This window comes from Haliotis rufescens, unplaced genomic scaffold (assembly GCF_023055435.1).
Source record: "Haliotis rufescens isolate VD_foot unplaced genomic scaffold, xgHalRufe1.0.p SCAF_10, whole genome shotgun sequence".
Taxonomy (NCBI): domain Eukaryota; kingdom Metazoa; phylum Mollusca; class Gastropoda; order Lepetellida; family Haliotidae; genus Haliotis; species Haliotis rufescens.
Window position 1 is genome coordinate 43,485,512 of NW_025963780.1, and position 27,632 is coordinate 43,513,143.

At 44.1% G+C, this 27,632-nt stretch overlaps 1 protein-coding gene across 2 annotated transcripts in view; it reads right to left on the reverse strand.

Moving 5' to 3' along the window:
- Positions 1–27,632, reverse strand: part of LOC124117874 (reversion-inducing cysteine-rich protein with Kazal motifs-like) — a 105,703-nt gene that overhangs the window by 7,573 nt on the left and 70,498 nt on the right. For both annotated transcript variants that reach the window (XR_007219668.1, XM_046479908.2), the window contains exons 6-22: positions 24,065–24,149; positions 23,313–23,507; positions 21,599–21,729; positions 13,860–13,997; positions 13,408–13,516; positions 12,341–12,517; positions 11,568–11,664; positions 10,866–11,002; positions 10,116–10,256; positions 8,883–9,080; positions 7,698–7,814; positions 6,740–6,821; positions 5,819–5,967; positions 5,016–5,149; positions 2,910–3,039; positions 1,221–1,325; positions 54–262 (exon numbers count right to left, since the gene is read on the reverse strand). Coding sequence is in view for 1 of the 2 variants with exons in the window: in XM_046479908.2 (XP_046335864.1) it covers positions 54–262; positions 1,221–1,325; positions 2,910–3,039; positions 5,016–5,149; positions 5,819–5,967; positions 6,740–6,821; positions 7,698–7,814; positions 8,883–9,080; positions 10,116–10,256; positions 10,866–11,002; positions 11,568–11,664; positions 12,341–12,517; positions 13,408–13,516; positions 13,860–13,997; positions 21,599–21,729; positions 23,313–23,507; positions 24,065–24,149 (2,334 nt within the window). In the remaining variant the exon portion in view is untranslated. The remainder of the gene's footprint in view (positions 1–53; positions 263–1,220; positions 1,326–2,909; positions 3,040–5,015; positions 5,150–5,818; positions 5,968–6,739; positions 6,822–7,697; positions 7,815–8,882; positions 9,081–10,115; positions 10,257–10,865; positions 11,003–11,567; positions 11,665–12,340; positions 12,518–13,407; positions 13,517–13,859; positions 13,998–21,598; positions 21,730–23,312; positions 23,508–24,064; positions 24,150–27,632) is intronic.

Sequence of the window (27,632 nt, forward strand, 5' to 3'; positions counted from 1 at the left end):
GACCTGAATCTTCAGTTTACATTACAGTGTGTCAGCATGACACAACGTCTCACCTGGAGTTCTGTTGGGTCCTGCGTTACCGGGGCGATGAGGATGATGAGAGCGCCATCTACACCAAGATATCCAAACACATCGCACTCTGCTACCATCAGGTGGTCGGACAGCATGTTGAGGAGGACAGTGACACTCATAGGACCACCACCCATCTCCTTGGCAGCAAACTCAGCTACTCGCGGGTCAAACAGCGCTTGGAGCTCGGCGGCTGAAAACATACAGACACTGCTTACAACAAACTGAAGTTAGGGCAGCATTGATGTTATGTTCCCATTAAACTAGTAATAGATACGAAAACCATGCATGCCAACTATTGAAGTCAATGATACATAGTAGGAGTGCAACAGTTTTAGTGCTACATGGGAGAACATTGTAAAGATGTAGGGAACAGTTCATTCTGTTAACACAGGAGATCATTGTAACCATGCATGGAATAGTCAATTTTGTCCCCATCCCCCATGGGAGATCATTGTAACCATGCATGGAACAGTCCATTTCTTAACATGAGATTATGGCAACCAATACAATGTTAACATTCATTTTGTGACAATATTCTTTTCTTTCTGACCTCCATTCACACATGACAACCGGCATCTTTGTCCAGCCCTCTGTCAAGCAGAGACAAAACTAGTCTGACCTCCATTCACACATGACAACCGACATCTTTGTCCAGCCCTCTGTCAAGCAGAGACACAGCTAGTCTGACCTCCAGCCCTCTGTCAAGCAGAGACAGAACTAGTCTGACCTCCATTCACACATGACAACGGACATCTTTGACCAGCCCTCTGTCAAGCAGAGACACAGCTAGTCTGACCTCCAGCCCTCTGTCAAGCAGAGACACAACTAGTCTGACCTCCATTCACACATGACAACAGACATCCTTGTCCAGCCCTCTGTCAAGCAGAGACACAACTAGTCTAACTAATGACTCCTACAAAGCTATCTCACCACAGATAGGGCAACAGGCACCAGGAGGTGTAACTCCATGACTTGTCCAGCCCTCTGTCAGGCAGAGACACAACTAGTCTAACTAACGACTCCTACAAAGCTATCTCACCACAGATAGGGCAACAGGCGCCAGGAGGTGTAACTCCGTGACTTGTCCAGCCCTCTGTCAGGCAGAGACACAACTAGTCTAACTAACGACTCCTACAAAGCTATCTCACCACAGATAGGGCAACAGGCGCCAGGAGGTGTAACTCCGTGACAGTGTTTTGGTCGAAGCTCTGGACACTTGATGTGGGCGCAGGTGCTTGTCTTCGGTGAATTAGCTGAAATGGACATAAAATCAGTAAGGACATGCATCGAACAAATGTTCCAGTTATTTCTGTAACTACATCAAAATAGCAAGTTTAATCCCCAAGTTAAATACTACTCAAAAAAGTTAAACAACACCCTATTCTTTCATATGGCTATAGTTCATCCCCAAAAATAGGAAGTTCTTTAACTTCTTTTGAGTAGACCATATAACAAATGTTATTGTTCACAAGAGTTGGGAGTTTCTGATTTAACACAAGTCCTTGGATCTCCTCCCACACAAATTGACAAAAGTCTGGAATTTCAAATACAGCTGACGACTGTTATAACAAACGCAGATTATTATTGTTCGCTATAACTGTAGTTCCTTATAAGCAGTTCGACTGTCAGACATCCTGGATTAAGTCATGTGACTACTACATACTACTCATGCACGGTATATATGTACTACGTGAAAGTTAACGTTCATGCTTAAAACTTTCCACTACAACTCTATTTGTCGCATTTTATAGACAAATATATCTACTTCAAAGGTTGGTGAGGGTGAGTATGGTTTTACGCCGCTTTTAGCAATATTCCAGCAATATCACGACGGGGGACACCAGAAATGGGCTTCACACAATGTACCAATGTCGAATCGAAACCGGGTCTTCGGCGTGACGAGTAAACGCTTTAACCACTAGGCTACCCAACTGCCCCTACTTCAAAGGCTATTATACCGTTGTTAATACAGGGTGTACATTGAGGACAGGGAGTGTCAGTATCTTAATCCCGTCAATCTCTTCGATTGTCTATGGCCATTTTGACAGAGTGATTGGTGACATGTGAGTTTAACAGTTTGTTATGAACCGAAACATTGACGTTGACAGATATACACAGGACCACAACATGAAGTCGTTATAGCCATCATTTCCTTATCAGCTTGTTTGATATATCCCTTATTATATAACAAAATATACAGCAAATTGATGGGGAATAAAAACCCTGTTCGTTAGGCTTAAAAAAATAAAAGAATTGGTTCTCAGGCAATAATTTTGAAAATATAGTGCGATGGGGGTTGTTGTTTTTTTCTTGTTCAAACTAGTATGTAACCAAATAAACAGTTGTGTACCATCAACCTGGGAAAGGGCCTCCCTACATAAACAAGCATACAAACTCCTATTGCTGCCATTGCCATAAAACAAGTTGTGCAGTAAAGGGAAGTAACTGTGTGCTATATTGGATCACATTGTTTTTAAGTATTGGGATTATTTTTTATAAAATGGAAAAAAAAACTGAAATGTGTGGCGGACTTTATGATGATGCGGGCGGCGAATGAGAACCAAGACTATTATTAGTTATAGCCTTATATAACAGAATTTACTGTACAATGAAACCTATCGGTCTGGATTCCAGCAATCTGAAACCCATTTCCAGACATTTATTTAAAAAACTTTATATATACACAAAAGAAAGAATTATTCACTAATCTGCTTAATTCGTTATCTGGATTTCATTTAAAATGGTAGGGTCAAGCGAAAAGTGTCAACCGTTAATACACATTCACAACAAACTGTTAGTGAAGTAAATGACTATGTTCACACGTTCATGTGCTGTACCTGTGAGGTTCCCGAAGGCGCGGCACTCCCCGCGGTAGTCCATGGTAACACGGTCGGCCAAAGCAGCGCACTCGCTGGGGTAGGTCTCCCCGTTGTGGCCGCACACGGTACCCGAATCTGCACAGTTCGTCTGAAGAACGATGGACAGGGTAGTGAATTTCCGTAAAAAAACTAATACAATTCATTTAATTTTTGCACAGAGTGTTTGCTGTTTACCAAGGGAGCATTTCTATGTGGAGATATACTGAATACAGATAAGAGGGTGGTTAATACTGGGTGACGGGGGTCAAGATTGTTTATTGTTTAACACTGGAATCAGCAATATTCCACATATATGACAACGGTCTATAAATAATCTAGTCTTGACCAGACAATCCAGAGATTGACACCACAAGCATTGATCTACGCAATGCATCAACAGAGCTCCAGATAAGCTGCGTATCTGCGTGAAATACGCATCAGAAATGCAGAAAGATGCATTAAAATAAAATCCAAGCGTATCAAATACGCAACGAACATTACAGATACACTACAAAAATAAAACTTGTGCGTATCATCTAAATATTGTGAAGTAACCCTGCGTATTCGATTAGCAAATCAGCAACTTATTTTGAAATTATAAACGGGCATTCCGTCAACCTTGCCAAACTCCACGATGACAGTTACATCATGATCATTTGCCATCACACTTTCTTGAGGAAGTATCGTGGTATTTTTGAGTCCAGTAAAGCTCTCGAACCCACACGGCACCAGTTTGCAGTTACTAGATGAATAGTGTTTAAACATTTAACTTAAATACCCACATGTGTAAAAACTAGTGGGTAACAGAAATTTGAATACCCAGATAGAATTACTGATACCCAATGATTTTAAAATGCATGGGTAAAATACCCACAACACCAAAAGCTTATCTGGAGCTCTGGCATCAACCAATCAGTGAGTCTGACCACCTGATACTGTTAGTCGCCTCTTATGACAAGCAAGGGTTGAAGACAAATTCTAATCCACATCTTCATCTAGGGGCCAAGGCTGTGTCTAGGTATAGTATGTTTACCATACCACCGCTATCACCTCAAGTCTACCTACCATACAGTGCCCCCTATAGGCAGTGTGGCAAGCCTTAGATATAGTATGTTTACCATACCACCGCTATCACCTCAAGTCTACCTACCATACAGTGCCCCCTATAGGCAGTGTGGCAAGCCTTAGGTATAGTATGTTTACCATACCACCGCTATCACCTCAAGTCTACCTACCATACAGTGCCCCCTATAGGCAGTGTGGCAAGCCTTAGGTATAGTATGTTTACCATACCACCGCTTTCACCTCAAGTCTACCTACCATACAGTGCCCCCTATAGACAGTGTGGCAAGCCTTAGGTATAGTATGTTTACCATACCACCACTATCACCTCAAGTCTACCTACCATACAGTGCCCCCTATAGGCAGTGTGGCAAGCCTTAGGTATAGTATGTTTACCATACCACCGCTTTCACCTCAAGTCTACCTACCATACAGTGCCCCCTATAGGCAGTGTGGTAAGCCTTAGGTATAGTATGTTTACCATACCACCGCTATCACCTCAAGTCTACCTACCATACAGTGCCCCCTATAGGCAGTGTGGCAAGCCTTAGGTATAGTATGTTTACCATACCACCGCTATCACCTCAAGTCTACCTACCATACAGTGCCCCCTATAGGCAGTGTGGCAAGCCTTAGGTATAGTATGTTTACCATACCACCACTATCACCTCAAGTCTACCTACCATACAGTGCCCCCTATAGGCAGTGTGGCAAGCCTTAGGTATAGTATGTTTACCATACCACCGCTATCACCTCAAGTCTACCTACCATACAGTGCCCCCTATAGGCAGTGTGGCAAGCCTTAGGTATAGTATGTTTACCATACCACCACTATCACCTCAAGTCTACCTACCATACAGTGCCCCCTATAGGCAGTGTGGCAAGCCTTAGGTATAGTATGTTTACCATACCACCGCTATCACCTCAAGTCTACCTACCATACAGTGCCCCCTATAGGCAGTGTGGCAAGCCTTAGGTATAGTATGTTTACCATACCACCGCTATCACCTCAAGTCTACCTACCATACAGTGCCCCCTATAGGCTAGTTTCCGTCCGTGGGAGTACAGGAGACAGGCATTGGTGAACTCCTCTCCGTGAGTGTTGCACACAGGGTCGTGGATGTGGTTGTTGCAGTTGTTGAAGTCGGTTGCAGGAACTGAAATGCATAACAGTACATACAACAGGATGAGTTGGAGACAATATTAAGTGAGTGAGTTGGGTTTAATGCTTTTTTTACAACGGCGTGTCAGATTGATGTGGGAGGAAAGCCTGAATTGATTCAGGTCTCAAATATTTACCACTTTGGTGAAACCCTTGAGCACGGGTATGGTGCTGACAAACCGAGAAACATAATCGGGTGAACCTGGAATTTGAACTCATATAGGTTCCTGTGGTGCCCGAGGATATTGAGTGAGTGAGTGAGTGAGTGAGTGGGTGGGTGGGTGAGTGAGTGAGTGAGTGAGTGAGTGAGTGAGTGAGTGAGTGAGTGAGTGAGTGAGTGAGTGAGTGAGTGAGTGAGTGAGTGAGTGAGTGAGTGAGTGAGTGAGTGAGTGAGTTAAAATTTACAGTTGCATTGGCATTATTTCATCCATATAGCGATGAGACCAAGTTGATATATTCAAAAGTGAGTCATAGATGCAAGGTGATATCTAAAAACAATTTTTTCAAACATATTGAGGTTTGAGTTGAAGTATATATATTCAGTATCTTCGCATCTTGTCCTGCATCAAATAAATCTCTAGATGCAATTTGCCTGAGGTCTGAAAGATGACCATTGTCCTGAAATGAATTAAAAATACCACAGAGGCAAATCAAGGTAACTTACTGCACTCGTGTTGTAGACAGTTCTTCCCGGTGATGCAGACTTGTCGCCTAGCAACACATCTAAGCCCCTCCCCACATGGATCATTCTGACACGGGTCGATGGTGCTGCACACGCCAATCTGTAGATCACTCTCCTGTAGTCCCGCACACCTAAACACAGAAGCCAGTGAACACATGGTGTAGAGTGAGTGAGGGAGTGTGAGATGGCGTTAACATGTGTGGTTATATATCAGTGTGGTGTCACATTTGTGTGCGACTGTCATGTTTGTATGTTCTGATATCTGTGTGGTGTCACATCCGTTATGAGAAATGATGGCTGCTTGGTAGGGCTGGGACGAGACTAAATTTATGACCCAGGTACCAACCACCCTATTAGCCGACCCTACCCAGGTATCCGCTGTAGGTCTTAAGAAATAGGTACAAAATGTCTAATTGGGAATAGTTTGACTGTATCCCTGAACACAACGTATTTAGATACATATGAAACAATCTGGTCATGCATACACTGAAGCTGACTGAAGTTTTATCTTTATTCAAGCACATAAAAGTCAGAAAGAAATGCGAACATAAGTGACTTGTAGTGTAACCATATAGTTCTAGATCATTTTTGTCATTAAATAATATATCACATGACAAACCACGGATCCGGGTAGTCAGTACTGGAGCCAGCGGGGGGGGGGGGGGGGGGGGGGTATAATAGAAAACAGTTTTATTTGAATCATGAAAATATCAGTTGGGGTCAAGTGATACTTGTAAAAGTATTTGCCCGGTATTTGCTATGGATACCCGGGTCCTTCTCAGTTGACACCCAACCCGAGTACCGGAGTTTCCCGTCCCTGCCCTACTGTCTGGTGTCATGCTTGCGGTGTGTCATATGTGTAGGTGTCACTTCTGTGTAGTGTCCTGCATGACGGTCACTCACTTGGCGAGGCAGGCGTTGGGGAAAGTCTTTCCGTTTCCTCCACACATCGGCTGGTAGGTGGCAGGGCAGTTGCCTGGCATGCCTGCAACACAGAGACGTGGGTACTCACCGTGGTAACAATGTCTTATCACAACAAAATTAAGATACTTGGGCAGGCAAAGAAACAGAGGCTTATGAAAGTAAAAGAATTGGTTCTCAGGCAATGGCTTTAAGATATATTGCGAGCAGGTGTTTTTTCTCTCTTTTTATTCTTAGTTGTTCAAACTAGTATGTAACCAAATAAACAGTTGTGTAACCAAATAAACAGTTGTGTAACCAAATAAACAGTTGTGTAACCAAATAAACAGTTGTTTAACCAAATAAACAGTTGTGTACTTCAACCTGGGAAAGGGCCTCCCTACATAAATGTATTTCTAATGAGTTAATTACTGGAATACAGAATTTGACTACAGTTGGACTTTTTGGGTGTTTTGGTGTTTTTTTTAAAATGAAAATAAAAATGAAACATGAGGCGAACTTTATGATAAGGGCGTGGCCTGAGAATCATGACTATTATCATTTTTTGGCCCAAACTATGTGACGTCATGTTATTAGTACATGACTGTACAAGTACAAGTTTAGTAATCTTACATGACATGCCAAAATACATCTACGTAAGTTGAAAACAGCCACAACACAGAGCAATGGTGGAGTAACTAGGTTGTTGAGTACTACAGAAATATATCTCAACCAAAAGCGAACTACAATTTGAACACGCAACTGAGCTTATGCATTTTGTTATGAACTTAACTAAAACCGGTTTATTGCAGCGTGAAAACAGACTTTTCTGATCCCAAAGCAGAGATAGGTTACATTTGTAGAATACATGTACAGAAAGGTACCTGGGGTGCCGACACCGATTACAGTAGTAACCAGGGTGATATATTTCACCCAATCAGTGAGAGACTGTCTGACTCACCTGTGTAGTGACCGGCCGTGAGACCAGGGTCCACTGAGCATGTCCGGCGGGCACAGATCAGGTGACCAGCGTTGCAGATACAGTTGCTTCCATCAACCACAAAATGGCTGCCATGATCTGATCAATACAACGGAAGGAGTGACAGATTAATTTCATATTTACAACCAAAAACAAACGGGTTAGAGGCAAAAAAAACAAACTCTTTAAACAAGGTGTGTATGTGTGGCTGCTTGTACAAGTATGGAGTGACGCCCATTTATAGTGCTAGCACACTGAGTAAACTGACTCCGAGCCAACCAGTCACTGTTTCAGCCCCTTAATGCCTAGCGCCAGACAGGGTGACAACAAGTACCATCTTTTAATGTGTTTTGGTATGATGCGGTCGAGGATCGAACCAGCGACCTTCCTCTCTTTGGGCGGAGGCTCTACCACTCGACCACTGAGGCGGTCCTATTGCAACCAAACACTGAAATCAGCAGTATTGACTCCTCCACGATTACAGAAGATGGATCAGAGTTACCCCCCTTTGACCATAATGGTCATCTGCTCTCTTGAAATAAGTTCAAGTGCTTTTACGGGTACACAACATATATGTATGTGTGTATGGCTGCTTGTATTAGTCCGAACTAAAACCAGTTTTCTAGTGCTAGCACACTGAGATACCATGGTACAATTTAACAAGGACACCCAACTCAGATACAGTATATTGACTCTGAGCTGACAAGTGACAAGTACTGGTCTTTTCTCATTCCCTTAATTGCATGGGACAGGCAGGGCAACAACAAGTACCATCTTTCAAGATATTTTGGTATTACGCAGTCAGGGGATAAAACAACCGATCTTCCACTCTGGGAAATGCTCTTCTGACTACACGAGAGGTGGTCAACATCATAGAGGACACTGTTGGGGGACAGCTCTGACATAAAGACCAATGGAAGTACAGTAAACTATGATTATAACAAACACAAAGGGACCACTAATTTTTGTTTGTGATAACCGTAGTTCGTTATAAGCATTTATACAGCATATATGCAACAAATGGCCAGGAGTACAAAATAAGTTTGTCATATGGGTCACTTCGTCATAAACGTAGTTTACTGTAAATTCATTTCAGCTATTGGTAGTATTTATGACATGGTGAGCCAAACCCATCAAGGACATATGGACAGTTGACATCAAGCGTACCTTTGATATGTCCGGGTCCCATGTTGCAGTTCTTGTTCTGCAAGCATGTGAGGGGAGAGCAGTTGCCGACCTCCCTGCGGTGGCCGCAGCGGCACGCCTTGAAGCACTGCTGGCTGCGCGTGCTAGTCTGCTGGTCCGGGATCCGGACGTAGGCTCCGTGGGGGACAAGGAAGCTGGACACGTGTCCCAGCAGGCAGGCTGGAGGAGAACAGACGATGTTACTGGTGGCTTGTGGGTACAGAGGATGTTACTGGTGGCTTGTGCTACAGACAACATTACTGGAGGCTTGCAGGGACAGAGGACGTTACTGGAGGCTTGCAGGGTCAGAGGACGTTACTGGAGGCTGTAGGGTCAGAGGACGTTACTGGAGGCTGTAGGGTCAGAGGACGATACAGGGGGCTGTAGGGTCAGAAGACGTTACTGGAGGCTGTAGGGTCAGAGGACGTTACTGGAGGCTGTAGGGTCAGAGGACGTTACTGGAGGCTGTAGGGACAGAGGACGTTACTGGAGGCTGTAGGGTCAGAGGACGTTACTGGAGGCTGTAGGGTCAGAAGACGTTACTGGAGGCTGTAGGGTCAGAGGACGTTACTGGAGGCTGTAGGGTCAGAGGACGCTACTGAATGCTGTAGGATCAAAGGACGTTACTGGAGGCTGTAGGGTCAGAGGACGTTACTGGAGGCTGTAGGGACAGAGGACGTTACTGGAGGCTGTAGGGTCAGAGGACGTTACTGAATGCTGTAGGGTCAGAAGACGTTACTGGAGGCTGTAGGGTCAGAGGACGTTACTGGAGGCTGTAAGGGCAGAGGACGTTACTGGGGGCTGTAGGGTCAGAGGACGTTACTGAATGCTGTAGGGTCAGAGGACGTTACTGAATGCTGTAGGGTCAGAGGACGTTACTGGAGGCTGTAAGGGCAGAGGACGTTACTGGAGGCTGTAGGGTCAGAGGACGTTACTGGAGGCTGTAGGGTCAGCTGACGTTACTGGAGGCTGTAGGGTCAGAGGACGTTACTGGAGGCTGTAGGGTCAGAGGACGTTACTGGAGGCTGTAGGGTCAGAGGACGCTACTGGGGGCTGTAGGGTCAGAAGACGTTACTGGAGGCTGTAGGGTCAGAGGACATTACTGAATGTTGTAGGGTCAGAGGACGCTACTGGGGGCTGTGGGTATGGAGGACATTAATGAAGGCTTTTGGGGACAAGTACTGCAAAATGAGAACATAACTATCTTTAACGAACCTGATTTACATATATAAGGTTTGCAATTGTCCTTGTGTTTACACTTCCTGCGGCGGACAAGACACAGCTCCCGAGACCGACACGGGTTGGGGCGACACGGGCTGGTCACCTCCCACGACTTCGACACATGCTCACTTTCCGCTGTAAACATAGATATTTTACAACATGAGAATAATACAATACATGATAATAACAATACGGAAACACACTACATGAAAATGGATACAAACTATAAGAAAAGAGCAGATAATCGTCTCGCAAGTCAATTTTCCACAAAATAAAAATTCTTTGGTATAGCAGTTTTATCCTGAGGCGTCAGTATCAGTTTCGTTGCATCTGCGTAGTAAATATCGATATAAGATAGCTACGCAGTGGTTTATTTCATGACAAAACATTGTTCTATCATGACGTCATTTCTGGAGATTTGAACATGCGAAGATAAATGCACTGGCCGTTCGATCACATCAAAGAGTGGGAGAGATATGACAATCAATATAAGGAGAAAAGGTACAGATAATTGATGTCAGGATTGAGAATATGGGGGAAATACCAAACTTAACCAAACTGTTAGTAAAATGGACGTGTCCAACATTTCCGAGGTCAGATTCTATTTAGGGAGTCATCATTATCATAATTAACTATTATTAGTAACTATTTTTAAAGCTTATCGTAATTCTCCCTGCAATGTTTTATTGTACAATAAACAACTCCCACTCTTGGTATATTTCTTAAGTAAACAACACGACTTACTGAGGTATCTGGTGACTGACGTGCAGGCCCCTGGGTCCGAGAGTTTAGGCAGCGGGTGACACAGCTGGGGTACGCTCTGGTCGCTGTTGAGACGTGTGTAGTCCACGCACTTGTTGAGGATGTAGATGCAGTCCTCCCTGATGACACAAACACCGGCGTATAATGACAACAGACATCAAACATAATCGGAGAACTCTGGACTTCACCACATGGCCATGAGGAACTGCCAGGGGAAGCAACTCTACACAGCAAATTATAGCACCTTGGGACCTGGGCTAACTGTGACTATATGCGTGAGGTGGAGTGAAATAGAGTTTAACGTCATGTCCAACATTATTGCACTTACATAGCGATGTGTGTGTGTGTGTGTGTGTGTGTGTGTGTGTGTGTGTGTGTGTGTGTGTGTGTGTGTGTGGTGGCTTGTACTAGTCCGGACTGATGCTGATTTATTGTGCTAGCTCACTGAGATACCATGTCGCAGTTTAACATGAATACCCCACTCAGACACAGTATATGGACTTCGAGCTGACCAGTCTTTGCTTCAGTCTCTTAATGCCGAGCCCCAGACAGGGTAACAACGAGTACCGTCTTTTGGTATGGCGTGGCCTGGAATCGAACCCCAGACCTTCAACTGTCCAGGAGGACACTCTACGACTAGACCACAGAGCCGGTCGACGATATGAGCGATACAGAAATACTTACTGACAGATTGAGATAGGGCTGGGCTTGGAGTGGCAGGGTTTGATCTGAACAGCACAAGCGATGGCCTTCCACAACTCCGGCTCACACTCACGGATATCTGAAATGTACAAGCGCAGTATTTTCAAATTATCTTTAAGCCAACGACAGGATAGCTGATAAAACATTAAAGACCAGGGCCCTGGTCCACAAAGCTTTCGTAACTCCCATAGACTTATGGCAGCCGTCGTGCTAAGATTGTTTTGTGGTACAGGGCCCTGATGCTTCAATCTTATACCACTGATTCACTTTCGAAATGCATGTACATAGACGGACAGTACAAAACAAGAGATAAATATGCACATCATTTAGGGCTGGGACGGGTAACTGGGGTCCTCGGGTCCGGTGGGTCCTGAGTAGGTCCCAGGTATCCACAGGACTACCCGGACCCGTGGATAGTCACGTGATATATTGTATATATAATGACAAGTCGCAAATGTTTGCATTTCTTTCTGATGATCCACACATTCCTTTTGACTTGTACATGTTTGAGTCAATTTCAGTGTATATGCATGATCTGATCGTTTGATACATGTATTGAAATAGTTTCGGCCAGGGCTGCGGTAAAATGATCCCCTTTCATACATTTTTTTCCCAACTCTGAGACCTGCAGTGAGTTGCCGTGAAGGGTTCGGTAATAGGGGGTCAGGTACCCGGGGAGTAAATTTGGACTCGTCCCAGCCCTAACATTATTCCTGTTCATTCCTCATCAAGCATGTGACACAAGAGTTACCTACCTTTGACTGGGATGGTCATCTGGGGCAGGGAGATGATCCCCTTCTGCCAGATCTCGATCGTCTTGCGTGCACTCTCGTCCGCTGACCTGGTGCACGACCGGAAGGGCTCGGTTGGACGGAAGTTGAAGTTGGTGCAGAACTCCAGCTGGCTGCACCCAAGTTTGCAGGGTTCATCAACTGGAGAAAACAAATATCAGCGGCTTCAGATGGGGGAGGAAATCAGTCATGATTCGGTCATGATATCATTTTAACAGACTGGCAAGAATGTACCATTTCTTCCTTCTACATGTCAACAGTCTACCCTACTCAGATATATCCTCGATCAAACCCACTTTCCTCCATACACCCAACCATCCTCCATCCCACTATCCTTCATACACCCAGCCATCCTCCATCCATCCCACGATCCTTCATACACCAAACCATCCTCCATCCCATAATCCTTCATACGCCCAACCATCCTCCATCCATCCTTCATATGCCCTTCCTTTATCCACCCCACCATCCTTCATATGCCCTTCCTTTATCCACCCCACCATCCTTTATAGGTCCTTCCTTTATCCACCCCACCATCCTGTCTACCCCTCTTCTGTCTATTCCACCACCCATCCTCCATCCATCCCACCATCCTTCATACGCCCTTCCTTTATCCACCCCACCATCCTTTATATGCCCTTCCTTTATCCACCCCACCATCCTTCAAATGCCCTTCCTTTATCCACCCCACCATCCTTCATACGCCCTTCCTTTATCCACCCCACCATCCTTCATATGCCCTTCCTTTATCCACCCCACCATCCTTCATACGACCTCCCTTTAACCACCCCACCAGCCTTCATACGACCTTCCTTTATCCACCCCCCATCCTCATATGCCCTTCCTTTATACACCCCACCATCCTTCATATGCCCTTCCTTTATCCACCCCACCATCCTTCATATGCCCTTCCTTTCTCCACCCCACCATCCTCTGTCTACCCCTCTTCTGTCTATTCCACCACCCATCCTCCATCTAGCCATGACACCATCCTCAATCCGACTTCCCATTCTTCCCTCCACACCACCTACCATCATGCAGACAGTTGTGCATGGGGGCCTCCAGTACAGAGACAGGCTGGATAAACGAACAACTCTTGTCAAACTCGGATCCGTGCTTCGTCCAGCTCTTTGTGTACGTCTATAACATACACAAACACAAAGAAATATCAGTTATATCCTCTACACTTCATGAATAAATTTGTTACCACAACAAGTAGTGGGATGATAGAAAAATACAATTATTGCAATAACCATTGTCAACGAGAACGTTAATGTATTATTTTAACCATAATCATGTCATCAGATACATACAGCTACAATTGTATGATTTCTTAATACATCCCTGTAGTTCTTTTAAGGTACCTGTCTTAAGCCTGAGCAAAACCTAACGAAGATAAATGTTATCAATTTTGGTAAATTTATTGCAGACTGGTCATAATCCATAGCCATTTTGTCACTGCCCAAACAGGAAGTGAACTCACATGTGTGCAAAGCTCCCTACAGCGATCCGAAGATGCTTTGGCACAGCACTGGAGTCTTGCACTATCGAAGGCGGTGGCAGGCTGGGTCTCATTCTTCTTGGTAACTGGGGGAGACAGGAAACACTGCCACAAGGGATCCTGGGAATTGAAGAAGAAAGGTATGAATTGGTAATATGACAAACCTATTGTAACATCATCTGGTCCCTACCAAGTGTGTATTATATAGACCCGATGGGACCCTAACACAATATCTGGGACTTCTAAGGACAACATGCATGACCTGTACAGGAAGTTGTCAATGCATTCAACGCCCTACTTCTGAATACACCAAGCGGAGGATTTTCACAGCAAAACTTAGTTTTGTTTGTTTCTTGTTTTACGACGCTCTCTCAGAAGTATTCCAGCATATATGACGTCAGCCTTTAAAAAATCGAGTCTAGGCCTGACAATCAAGTGATTGACGTCATGAGCATTGACCTTGGCAGTTGGGATACAATGACATGCACCAACCAAGTCAGTGAGTATTTTTTTATCTATTGGTCCCGTTGACTGTGAAATACATGTCACTCGAGAAAGCCATCACATTATAACTTTATAACATGAATATTTGTTTGATTCCAACATGGAAACTTGTAACTTGTTCGACATCCACTGCAGACCTGAGCCGAATATCGCCCTCTGACAGGCCTAGCTGAAACTATGGATGGTGTAACAACAAGATTGCTTTGTGGAACAGGTCAATAGCGATGTTGAATATGGAAATTATCCGACCCATCTGTTTGTATCTGTGACGGCGATTGCAGCATCCATAATGCAGACAGCAGACGCAGGGGAACATTGCACTAGCCCTGATCCTGCTGTAGGCGGAATATCTAACATATAACGACCTGTTTCAGGGAATTATCAACATCACTGCACTGATACCTGTTATTACCAATACTTTCTGTGTGGAACAGGGCATCTTTCTCACCATAGTAAGTCACACAAGTGGAGGATAACATAATGCTGGTATGCTTCATTTATAAAATTTTAGTTGGTTGGTTGGTTTGTTGTTTAACACCGCACCCAGCAATATTCCAGCTATATGACTGTGGTCTGTAAATAATCGAGTCTGGACCAGACAATCCAGTGATTGATATCATGAGCATCGATTCACGCAATTGGGATTGATGACATGTATCAAGCAAGTCAGCGAGCCTGACCACCCAATCCCCTTAGTCGCCTTTTACGACAAGCATGGGTTATAAAATTTTAAGGACAACTATAGGACAATAGGGGACACTATATAAGGCACACCCCTTCCTCTTCCCCACCTGCCCAAAGCCACTTATCACCACCTGTTCTATCAACTACTTAACCATAGGTACCCTTCACCAGTGAAGATCCGGGGTAGAATTGGTCTTTGGCAAACCCACGCTTCTCATTAAAGGCGACTATGCTTGTCGTAAGTATCGACTAACAGGATCGGGTGGTCAGGCTCGCTGACTTTGTTGATGCATGTTAGCATCCTAATTGCGTGGATCCATGCTCATGAGCTCAACCACTGCATTGTCTGGCCTAGACTCGATTTTTTACAGACCGCCGTCATATAGCTGGAATATTGCTGAGTGCAGCGTTAAACAACAAACAAACAACCAACCAACAAACAGAACTTCACCATAGCACACCTTAAACAAATCTTTATCTGTCAAAAATAATTCTTTGATAAAGATTTTATTGGCTCGAGCAGCTGAGACAAATTGCAGCTAAAACTAAGGACGATCAAACGAGAGCAACACCTCACTGACCAGGCAGCTTCAAACCCAGCAGCCTAATTGATTGTCTTGGCCTTGTAACCTGAGCCATTGTCCTTGTAGAACAATGTTGCCTATCCTGGCCTCTGAGATTCATAACCCATCAAATCGAGCCAGATCAAAGACTACGCACGGATTAACATAGGACCCATCAATCAGACCAGCTCGTATCTCATTCCCAGAACAGCTTGAAACACCAAAACGCTTAGGCTGGCGAAGGCTAGGGAACAATATGGAGAAATGGTGTAATAAAGAGAGCTGGTGATCAATACATGACAGCCTCCATGTGATACAGGGGTTATCAATCCCTCGCCCATCCTCATACTCAGACATGCGTCACTTCAAAAGAGCAATTTAAAAAGTCCAGTAGGTGGCGCCCTCTCTGTGCATCGTAATCGCTTCCAATGGTAGATTGAATTACGCATCAACATTTGCAATTCACTAGATCAGGAATCAGCAATCAAAATTACATCAAAAAGTGGAAAAAGTGTGATTAAACTTCACCTCTTGGTACCAATACCACCAATCATCAGTAAGATGGTCTAAAAGAAAAATTTTATCATCAACCTGGATATACGACTCTTTCAAGTAAAATCTGTCTTAAACTTCTCAGTGCTGGATATTTGATAGGGGCCATCTCACATTGGTCTTCAGGGACCATCTCAAAAGAAGAGTTTCACAATACCTCAAGCTAACCATGTCTTAGTGAGTGAGTGAGTATGGTTATACACCACTTTTAGCAATATTCCAGCAATATCACGGCGGGGGACACCAGAAATGGGCTTCACACATTGTACCCATGTCGGGAATCCAACCCGGGTCTTCAGCGTGACAAGCGAACGCTTTAACCACTAGGCTACCTGACCACCCCTAACCATGTCTTAAGACCATCACACCTATCTTCAGAAATAACCTCCCAGAAGCCATCTGGGACTGTACCATGACGATTATGAGAATAGTTTGGTCATTGGACATTAATGTAATTGAGATAAACATTTACAGCTAGTCGTATGGGACAAGTGTTGTTAGCACAAGGAAATACATCCGTCACACCCACCCCATTTGAAGTTTGAAAATTCATAAAATTTGTTAACAAATGCTTGTATTCGAGGTGTGACATTCAAATTAATTAACTCTCACTGACAGATTTTCTGTTAGCTTAATAAACCTCAAAGGAAGGTGTGTGCTTGAATTAATCAAGTCGGAGGGAAGGGTTCTGGCTTCAGGCGATAATTTTGAGTACCAAGATCACCCGAGTTGTATCCCTATTCCACCTCCTTCATTGAGGACACAGAACCCATGCAAAGAAAAATGCCAGAGAATGGCTGTTATTATCACAAATGCTCCATTCTTATCACTCTCCCACCAGGCAGCACTCCATGCCGTCAGTGAAACTGATTCGTGGCCCCATCAGTAGATCATGCTGTCGATCAGCCAGTCCAACACCACCACATCTCTTCCTCCATTAAACACCCAACACTATCATTAGTCTTCACACACGATGGAGAGAGGAGTTTTGAATATTGTCAATTCTTGTATGATTACCAGAAATATCTTTGGAGTGGTGCCAAGCACATATTGGAACTGTAACCATACCAACCAGATTTTTTCCCCCAGGGAATAAATAAACAATATACCCTATGTGAGATGGAGGATAACGCATATATATCTGCATTAAGATAAATAGCCCTTTATAACTCCTACTAAAAATAGGAATATGACATGCAAGAATGTAGATGACGGCAGCTATGAGCTGGGTTAGACACACATGTACAGAGATACATATACACATATACAGATACATGTATGTACATGATTGTGTAGCGATGCTTCAGAGCTTGCATCACATGTGGTAGATATGGCCAATATTGCATATCACTTTCTACATTCCTACATGTTCCATATACATTTGTTTGTTTGTTTTGTGGTTTAACGCCACACTCAGCAATATTCCAGCTATACGAATGCTGTCTGAAAATATTTGAGTTTGGACCAGACAAACCAGTGATTGTAAATAATTGAGACTGGACCAAGATCAAGATTTGACCAAACAATCCAATGATTCTTCTTATGAGATCTTACAGGTCACCGAGTCTGACCACTCCCACAGTCACCTTGTATGAGAAGCATATGCAACGGACCAATTGAAACAACACGGGCATGTTGATATTCATATATACCCACGTATGGGAGTCCCTATACACATAAACCAGCAACATATAGACAGAATAAAAGAGTTAGTTTACGGTAACTGTCACAAATCCAAACATCGAATATTTCCTTTCACACAAGTCCCTGTACATCACAAGTTACAGTTAAAGCCACTTGGTGCAGGGGCATTGAGTTTCTAGCCTGTTTGTTCAAAGATATTCCAAACCCAATCTGCAAATTTTGAAATTCACACTACTCCCCTTGCTTGTGTCTAGAAAATTGTGCTGAGGACCAGTAAGAATGCAATGATGGAACTAGTCCTCCCAGACTTGTAGCAATTCTGAACAATTCTTAATGCTTCACTTATGCTACAAATCGGGACAGAATAAAAATGACAGAAAAGGTAACCATGGTGAACATGTTTGTCTAGTTCAAGCAGTACTACCGACAAACACTGAGTATAAGAAAAACAAATTTGTTTTTTTTAATGCATTTCAATTCCGACCCTACCATAATTAAACAAAGACAATGTCTCAGTTACATTCTGGCAATGATTCCGTCAGCCTCCAGACTAGGGGGAATATTTCTTCTTAACAAGTTTTACCTGGTAGATATTATCTTACAGACCTGTCCAGATATGAATATTATTGTCAAGTCATAAATCTCACATGAATATTCTAGAACAAATGGCTTCAAGCTCCTCTCTACCTAGATATTTCCAACAGAATGTGAGTTTCAATTTATTTGACTCTCGAGTTGGATTCTCCCGGCAAGGAAAGAACTGAAATTAAAACTCTGGTCGATGAAGTCATCTTTGAAATATGAAGCCGTGGCAGATAATTTTCTAGGCAATATTAAAGCATTGAAAAACTATTACTGTAGTTATCACATTCACTGTGCGAACCGGAGTCAGGAATGTTTCACTTTCCTTGCTTCAAGGCTGGAGTGTGGCATTTTACCCACAGTTCCTCACAGTGATGACGAAGACATAAGCTTACTGCATGTAATAAGATACAGGTATCAAATACCACAGCGACTGATTAGGGCATGTGTGATAACGTATCCAATTGTTTCTCCAATATCCGAACTTATTGCTTCATAGGCTCTGTCATGTACACGACAATTAATATGATACAGTTGCAGAATAACTGCCTGAGGATCACAGTGGAATAAATACAGAAGATAGTGTAGAGCTTATGAAATCAAATCTACCATGTACTTGGAAAATACTTGATTCTGATTGGTCAGTCAGAGGTATCAAATCACAATAACCACCTCATTGGTTGAAACAGCTGATTTGACAACATCAACGTGGAAGATAAAAGTAAAAAATGTACTACTTCCTTGTCATTGTCAATAGACATTTTTCAAATAATTATACGTACAATTATTGGTTATAAACTGCAGATATGCGGTAAATCAATATGTGGATGGCAATAAAAAACGGGAAATTCACTCAACAATTTGTATTCCAGTGAAAAACAGAATTATTGGCCCTTATTACAAGCGAGGCCTGGCATTAGGCACCAGATCGGGGAGCATAGGATTTCCTGGAGTGAGTGAAAGCTTTTGATTCCCAGTCAGAAATATCACACCAGCCCCCTAATAAATAAACAAACTAGTGGTTGATATAATGAGCAATATCTCATCCAGAACGTGACACACAATCAGCGAAGTCACCAAGTCTGACCTGCCATCCACCTCGGTTGCTTATCACAACAAGTGTATGTTCTTGGGATGGGGGTTGTCTCTACTCAAAGGTTAAAGATCACCTGATTCTTCCATATTACTATATACCATGACAGATCAACAACAGTAATATGAGACTGTCTCTGTAGTCTTGTGGAAGAGCTTCCGCATGGAGAGCGGAAGGTCCAGGGTTTGATACCAGGTCGCGTCATACCAAAAGATGGTAAAAGATGGTACTTGTTGTTACCCTGTCTGGCGCTCGGCATTAAGGGGCTAAAACAAGGACTGGTCGGCTCGGAGTCAGTATGCTGTGTCTGAGTCGCGTATTGCTGGGGCGGACCTATGACTGTGATGACATCGCGCCTTCGCTATAAGGAGCAGCTCAGAAACTCTTTACTTGGACAAAAGCATTAGAATATTGTGAGACCCCCCCCCCCCCCCCCTATCCCCCTCATGATGCTGATGCTGTGGTGGCAGTTACTGACACATCCTGTTCCGTTACACAGGCCTTGACTACCAGCGATAATTCTAGCTTCCACACATCTGGGCAGCAATTGGTCAAAATAAAATCCTATCTTTAGAAGTGCCAATTAAGTCCTTTGAAATTCTGAGCATTCTTTTACCAGATCAATACAACAGCACCTCGGCCATGCGGACCCTTTTTTGTCAAACGAAACTTGTCAGACTGAGTGATTGTTTTAGCTCGGGAACATCATTCATGTTCAAAGATGCATTTATCAGCAGACAATCACTCTCTCCTCATAGGGGAAATGCTAAATTCACAATGTCACCTGATTTTTCAAACTCAAATTTTCTCCATTTGAAGGAAATGGGAACAGATTTGGTTGGAATCAGCTAATCATACAACCCCTATAGTTTTTGCACTGCCAAGTGACCAACTCAAAACTCAGCTTCAAAGCTGCAGGAGGATGGTTACAGTGAAACAGTGACAGTCTTTACCCCAACTCTCATGAATATAGTAGTACCATGACTGTTAGTTACAACATGATAGCTGCAATGACATGATCTCTTGCGAGGATGTGAAACTGGGTGTAATGTCAAGTTCAAGATATTCCACATACATAGATAGGTGCATGCAAGTGTGAGGGTGCTTGTACTTGTCCACGATATTGCCGATGTCACGTTAAACTTTAACTCACTCACTCATTTGTACTTGTCCAGTCTTTTGCCGGTTTTATAGTGCAAGCCCTCTGGGATACCATGCCATACATTAGCTTGGATATCCCACTTGGAAACATTCCATTCCGAGCCGACCAGTCCTTGTTTTATTTCTTTAATGCCGAACAACACGCAGGGTAACAACAAGTACCATCTTTAAACATCTTTTTGTCTGACGCGGCCTTGGGATCCAACCACCAACCTTCTACACTCCCAACAGACGCTCTATCCACTACACTCACGGAGCAGTGATCCTTAATCTTACAACTTTAACAACTATTAGATCATTTTACCACAAAGTAACTGCAATAGTGCTACCATTCCTATTGAGACACAAGGCCACTTGCACAAAGAAATTGTAACTACCCTTCCCTACCTTAGATGCATTTGTGCAAGTGGCCCCCAAATCCTACACCCAAATCGAGTTCGATACATGTAGGATTGTTTTGACACATTTTATGAATATTTGGCAAAAGACATATTTTTGCTGAAATAGTTTTCCTTATCAATACTGAGTGAGTGAGTATGGTTTGATGCTGCTTTTAGCAATATTCCAGCAATATCACAGCGGGGCACACCAGAAATGGGGTTCACACTTTGTACCCATTTGGGTAATCGAAACCCGGGCCTTCGGCTTGACGAACAAACACTTTAACCACTGGGCTACCCGACCGCCCTTCTTTATCAATAACACAGTGTGACTGCCACCATACTTTAAGTATGGCAACTAAAAGCGTGGACAGGGTCAGTTGTGACGTGACACACAACTGACGTCATACGATACATGATGACATCATGGTACCTGTACATGCATGCATGACTTGTATGTGTTTTCAATATGGCCACGAGCCACAGCTATATTCCCCAATGCATATTGATGATGTAAGAGAGGGTTGTGGATGTCAGTATATGACAAGGTCTTCTTACCCGCATGTCTGGGGAGTCACAGGTTTTGATGAGGGCCTCTACCATCTCGTCATCCGTCAAGGACGTCTTCAACACTCTCTCACACTCCTCTTGGCACTTCTGCGTTTTGGCTTTCTGACAGCAAGGTATGTCTGAAAATAGGGTATGTCTGAACACAGGGAATGTCTGAACACAGGGAATGTCTGAACACAGGGAAATTCTGAACACACGGTAGGGTAGGGTAGGGTATTTCTGAAATAGGGTGTGTCTACATACGGGATGTGTCTGAACACAGTAAATGTCAGAACACAGGGTATGTCTGAAATAGGGTAATGTCTGAACATGGGATGTGTCGGAACAGGATATGTCTGAACACAGTGAATGTCTGAATGCAGGGAATGTCTGAACACAGGGTATGTCTGAACACAGGGAATGTCTGAACATGGGATGTGTCAGAACAGGATATGTCTGAACACAGTGAATGTCTGAAGACAGGGTATGTCTGAACACAGGGTATGTATGAACATGGGATGTGTCTGAACACAGTGAATGTCTGAATGGTGTGAATGTCTGAAAATAGGGTATGTCTGAACATGGGATGTGTCTGAACAGAGAGTATGTCTGAACATAGGGTATGTCTGACATTGGATGTTGGATGTGTCTGAACACAGGGTGTGTCTGAACAGAGGGAATGTCTTAACATGGGATGTGTCTGAACACAGTGAATGTCTGAACACAGGGTATGTCTGAACACAGGGAATGTCTGAACATGGGATATGTCTGAACACAGTGAATGTCTGAATGCAGGGAATGTCTGAACACAGGGTATGTCTGAACACAGGGAATGTCTGAACATGGGATGTGTCAGAACAGGATATGTCTGAACACAGTGAATGTCTGAAGACAGGGTATGTCTGAACACAGGGTATGTATGAACATGGGATGTGTCTGAACACAGTGAATGTCTGAATGGTGTGAATGTCTGAAAATAGGGTATGTCTGAAATAGGGTATGTCTGAACACGGGATGTGTCTGAACATGGGATGTGTCTGAACACAGAGTATGTCTGAACATAGGGTATGTCTGACATTGGATGTTGGATGTGTCTGAACACAGGGTGTGTCTGAACACAGGAAATGTCTTAACACAGTGAATGTCTAAACACAGGGTAAATCTTAACACTGGATGTGTCTGAACACAGGGAATGTCTTAACATGGGATGTGTCTGAACACAGTGAATGTCTGAACACAGGGTATGTCTGAACACAGGGAATGTCTTAAAATGGGATGTGTCTGAACATGAGATGTGTCTGAACACAGTGAATGTCTGAACATGGTATGTGTCTTAAAATAGGGTATGTCTGAACACAGGGTATATCTCAACAGGGGATGTGTCTGAACACAGGGTATGTCTGAAAATAGGGTATGTCTGAACACAGGGTATGTCTGAACATGGGATGTGTCTGAAAATAGGGTATGTCTGAACACATGGTATATCTCAACAGGGGATGTGTCTGAACACAGGGTATGTCTGAACACGGGGTATATCTCAACAGGGGATGCGTCTGAACACAGGGTATGTCTGAACACAGGGTATGTCTGAACACAGGGTATGTCTGAACACTGGGTATGTCTGAACACAGGGTATGTCTGAAAAAAAGGTATGATGAACACAGGGTATGTCTGAAAATAAGTATGAAGAAATAGGGTATGTCTGAAACGAGGGTATACTCACTGTCTTGAGGGATGCTGGCTCTGGCCGAGCGGGTCTGGTTCTGGACACACTTGGCCACTGGCAGACTTCCCCCCTTGCAATGTCGGTACACCACGTCACGGTTTGCTCTGGCCGTCGTTGACCCCAACAGGAAGAAGCTGTGACAGACGATGCTGCAGCTGTCCCGCACTGACTGATGACAACACTTGTTTCCCACTGAACACAGACAGGCCAGGAATCTCATTGGTCTACTTTATCAATATTGTATGAGCCAGCTATAATATTTGTTTTGTTTGTCTGTTGTTTAACGCAGCACTCAGCAATATTCCAGCTATATCACGGCGGTCTGTTAATAATCAAATCTAGACCAGACTGACATCATGACCATCAATCTACGCAACTGGGATACAATGACATGCATCAACCAAGTCAGCGAGCCTGACCACCAGATCCTGTTAGTCGCCTTTCACAACAAGCGTAGCTGTCTTTTACGGCAAGCATGGGTTGCTGAACACCAGTTAATGCAGTCGACAAAGTGAAACACACTTGTATGGTGCAAACAAACCAGTAATCATAATCTGGGATTCAAACCAAGACTCTGGAGTGATTAAGGGAGATAACTCAGTAAGTATCATAATGAATAGAAGATGAATGCTTATCGAAATTCTTCTCTTCTTGTAAACTCGACATAAGTATTATACAAAAACAACTGACTTAAACAAGTATTTAATATACTGGGGTCGGCCGATGTCAGTGGCTGTTTGTCTGCTTACCGCTGTGTCGGTGTAGACATTTATAGAGTGACTTCTCCGTGTTCCGATCGCAGTGGGTGGAGTCGATGTCCTTCATGGAGTGGGCCTGCCAAAGACAAAACATGCCTAAATGACCGATCAATGGAACATGTTGGTTGGTTGGTTGGTTTGTTGTTTAACGCCGCACTCAGCAATATTCCAGCTATATGACGGCAGTCTGTAAATAATCGAGTCTGGACCAGACAATCCAGTGATTGATATCATGAGCATCGATCCACGCAATTGGGATCGATGACATGCATCAACCAAGTCAGCGAGCCTGACCACCCGATCCCGTTAGTCGCCTTTTACAACAAGCATAGTCGCCTTTCACGGCAAGCATGGGTTGCTGAAGACCTATTCTACCCCGGATCTTCACAGGTCCAATGGAACATGTAGGTGTGTAGTAGAGTGGTTCATGCTCAAGAGGGGTGGTGGGGTAGCCCAGTTGTTAAAGCGTTTGCTCATCACGTCGAAGGCATGGGTTCGATTCCCGACATGGGTACAATGTGTGAAGCCAATACTTTGACATCGGCTTTCAATAGTTGTAATGCTAAGATCGCTTTGGGGAATCAGGCACAGGTGTTAGACGATTACCACTTGCATCATGACCAAGAAACACAATCTAGATGAAACTTGAATTCCAACTCATTATCATAGGTTTCTGCAATGCCCAAGGGACAGAACTCTGCCAAAAACAAGCTTGGACACACTGACAGAGAAAATGCTGTAATATCATGATCAAACAGTAAAAGAATTCTTCATTCTTATACATTGTCGCTGCCTAAAAATGTCCATGATTCCTACCACACCAAAATAATTCCCCCACAATTCCCTGCAAATCATTGAATTTGTGCTTCTTTCCAGATGGTGATGACTTACAGCCATGCTGGTTACAAATGTTGATTTGTTGGCTCAAGGGAGATAACTGCTTGACAATACAACTCCATACAAACATGCCACATGATAAGACCAATATATTAAAACTCTATCACTGATGATTTAACATATATGATTATATTTCCCTCATAAAATGTGTTCTTATCTTCAGATTCTAGCATTATCTGCAAACTTTATAGCCTGCTGTCTGTCATACCTGCATTTTGGGGGTACTGAAATATCAAACATTCCTTCACAATAAATCAGACATTGTTTATAGTGAAAAATGACCAGACCTTTAAGTCCTATCTATGCATAGCAGGTGCCAGATCATTATTTGTCATAAATTTGTTATATAAATGGCTCAGTGTACACTCCTACATCCTCCAGTGGGTGTAAAAACATGAACTATTGAATACACCCTCAGTGATTCTTGCCTCCATCCAAACCATCCTACTCTTCTTGTGGCCCTTCTTGCCTCCATCCAAACCATCCTACTCTTCTGGTGGCCCTTCTTGCCTCCATCCAAACCATCCTACTCTTCTTGTGGCCCTTCTTGCCTCCATCCAAACCATCCTACTCTTCTGGTGGCCCTTCTTGCCTCCATCCAAACCATCCTACTCTTCTGGTGGCCCTTCTTGCCTCCATCCAAACCATCCTACTCTTCTTGTGGCCCTTCTTGCCTCCATCCAAACCATCCTACTCTTCTGGTGGCCCTTCTTGCCTCCATCCAAACCATCCTACTCTTCTTGTGGCCCTTCTTGCCTCCATCAAACCATCCTACTCTTCTGGTGGCCCTTCTTGCCTCCATCAAACCATCCTACTCTTCTTGTGGCCCTTCTTGCCTCCATCAAACCATCCTACTCTTCTGGTGGCCCTTCTTGCCTCCATCCAAACCATCCTACTCTTCTGGTGGCCCTTCTTGCCTCCATCCAAACCATCCTACTCTTCTTGTGGCCCTTCTTGTCTCCATCCAAACCATCCTACTCTTCTGGTGGCCCTTCTTGCCTCCATCCAAACCATCCTACTCTTCTTGTGGCCCTTCTTGCCTCCATCAAACCATCCTACTCTTCTGGTGGCCCTTCTTCGGTGTTCTCCTACAGTAGTACAAGCCCTCATCTTCATTAGCTCTCTCTTTCTCATGACAATCCCCAAACTCTCACACCCTGCTCTCTAGAACACCCCTGTCCCACCCTGCTCTCTAGAACGCCCCTGTCCCACCCTGCTCTCTAGAACACCCCTGTCCCACCCTGCTCTCTAGAACGCCACTGTCCCCACCCTGCTCTCTAGAACGCCCGTCTCCACCCTGCTCTCTAGAACGCCCATCCCCACATTGCTCTCAAGAACACCCCTGTCCCACCCTGCTCTCTAGAACACCCCTGTCCCACCTTGCTCTCTAGAACGCCCGTCCCCACATTGCTCTCTATAACACTCCTGTCCCCACCCTACTCTCTAGAACACCCCTGTCCCCACCCTGCTCTCTATAACACCCCTGTCCCCACCCTGCTCTCTATAACACTCCTGTCCCCACCCTACTCTCTAGAACACCCCTGTCCCCTCCCTGCTCTCTAGAACACTCCTGTCCCCACCCTGCTCTCTAGAACATTCCTGTCCCCTCCCTGCGCTCTAGAACACTCCTGTCCCCACCCTGCTCTCTAGAACACCCCTGTCCCCACCCTTCTCTCTGGAACACCCCACTTCCTCTCTCCTCTACGCTGCCCCACCCTGCTCTCTGGAACACCCCTGTCCCACCCTGCTCTCTGGAAAGCCCCACCCTCCTCTCTCCCCTACCCTGCCCCACCCTGCTCTCTGGAATGCCCCACCCTCCTCTCTCCCCATCCCTGCCCCATCCTGCTCTCTAGAAAGCCCCACCCTCCTCTCTCCCCATCCCTGCCCCACCCTGCTCTCTAGAAAGCCCCACCCTCCTCTCTCCCCATCCCTGCCCCCTATGAACCCAGCACCACTGGACCCGCACTTCCTACAAGCATGGTTCAACATCTGGAGATGGAATTAGCATTGCTAGTAGTACCCTCCATAAACAAGGCATGCCATATTTCAGAATGGTGCAAACAGCTTTATTTTAAGCTGAGGCCTAAATAGTGCAGTCAACAGCAATATGTACGAACATCAGACCAAATCCGACACATCTGGTCGGAATAGTTTCCCCACTGCTAGAAATACACCAGGAAAGGAGTAGACATCTTACATTAAATATCTGCATGTTTTACCTGATAGGATCTGACTGGTGATGAAATCCTGGAGTGATGATAGTTTCAGGACAACTAGTTATTATGTATATGCTTCTGGTGATAGTTTCTGGACGACTAATTATCATGTGTTTGCTTTCTGATGGTAAAGTCATTCAGAGAGTCACATGATCTGCTTTCAAACATATCACACTGAAATGTATGCACTGACAATGAAAGACATGTTTGAAAACTACACACAATGATAAGGCCAAGGTTTTAGTTTTGTTGTCAGAGTATGTAAGTAAGCATCCAGTATCAGGGTGCTTCAGAAGATATTGGATAGTCAGTGTAGCAATAGTAGGACCTTGGCACCTCGTCCCATGAACAGAGTGGGTAATGTGTGATACTGATCTACCAGACACAGTTTATCAGTGTTCCAGTAATTACCAGTTTTTTAAGGGTAAAATAAGGCTTGGACCGGT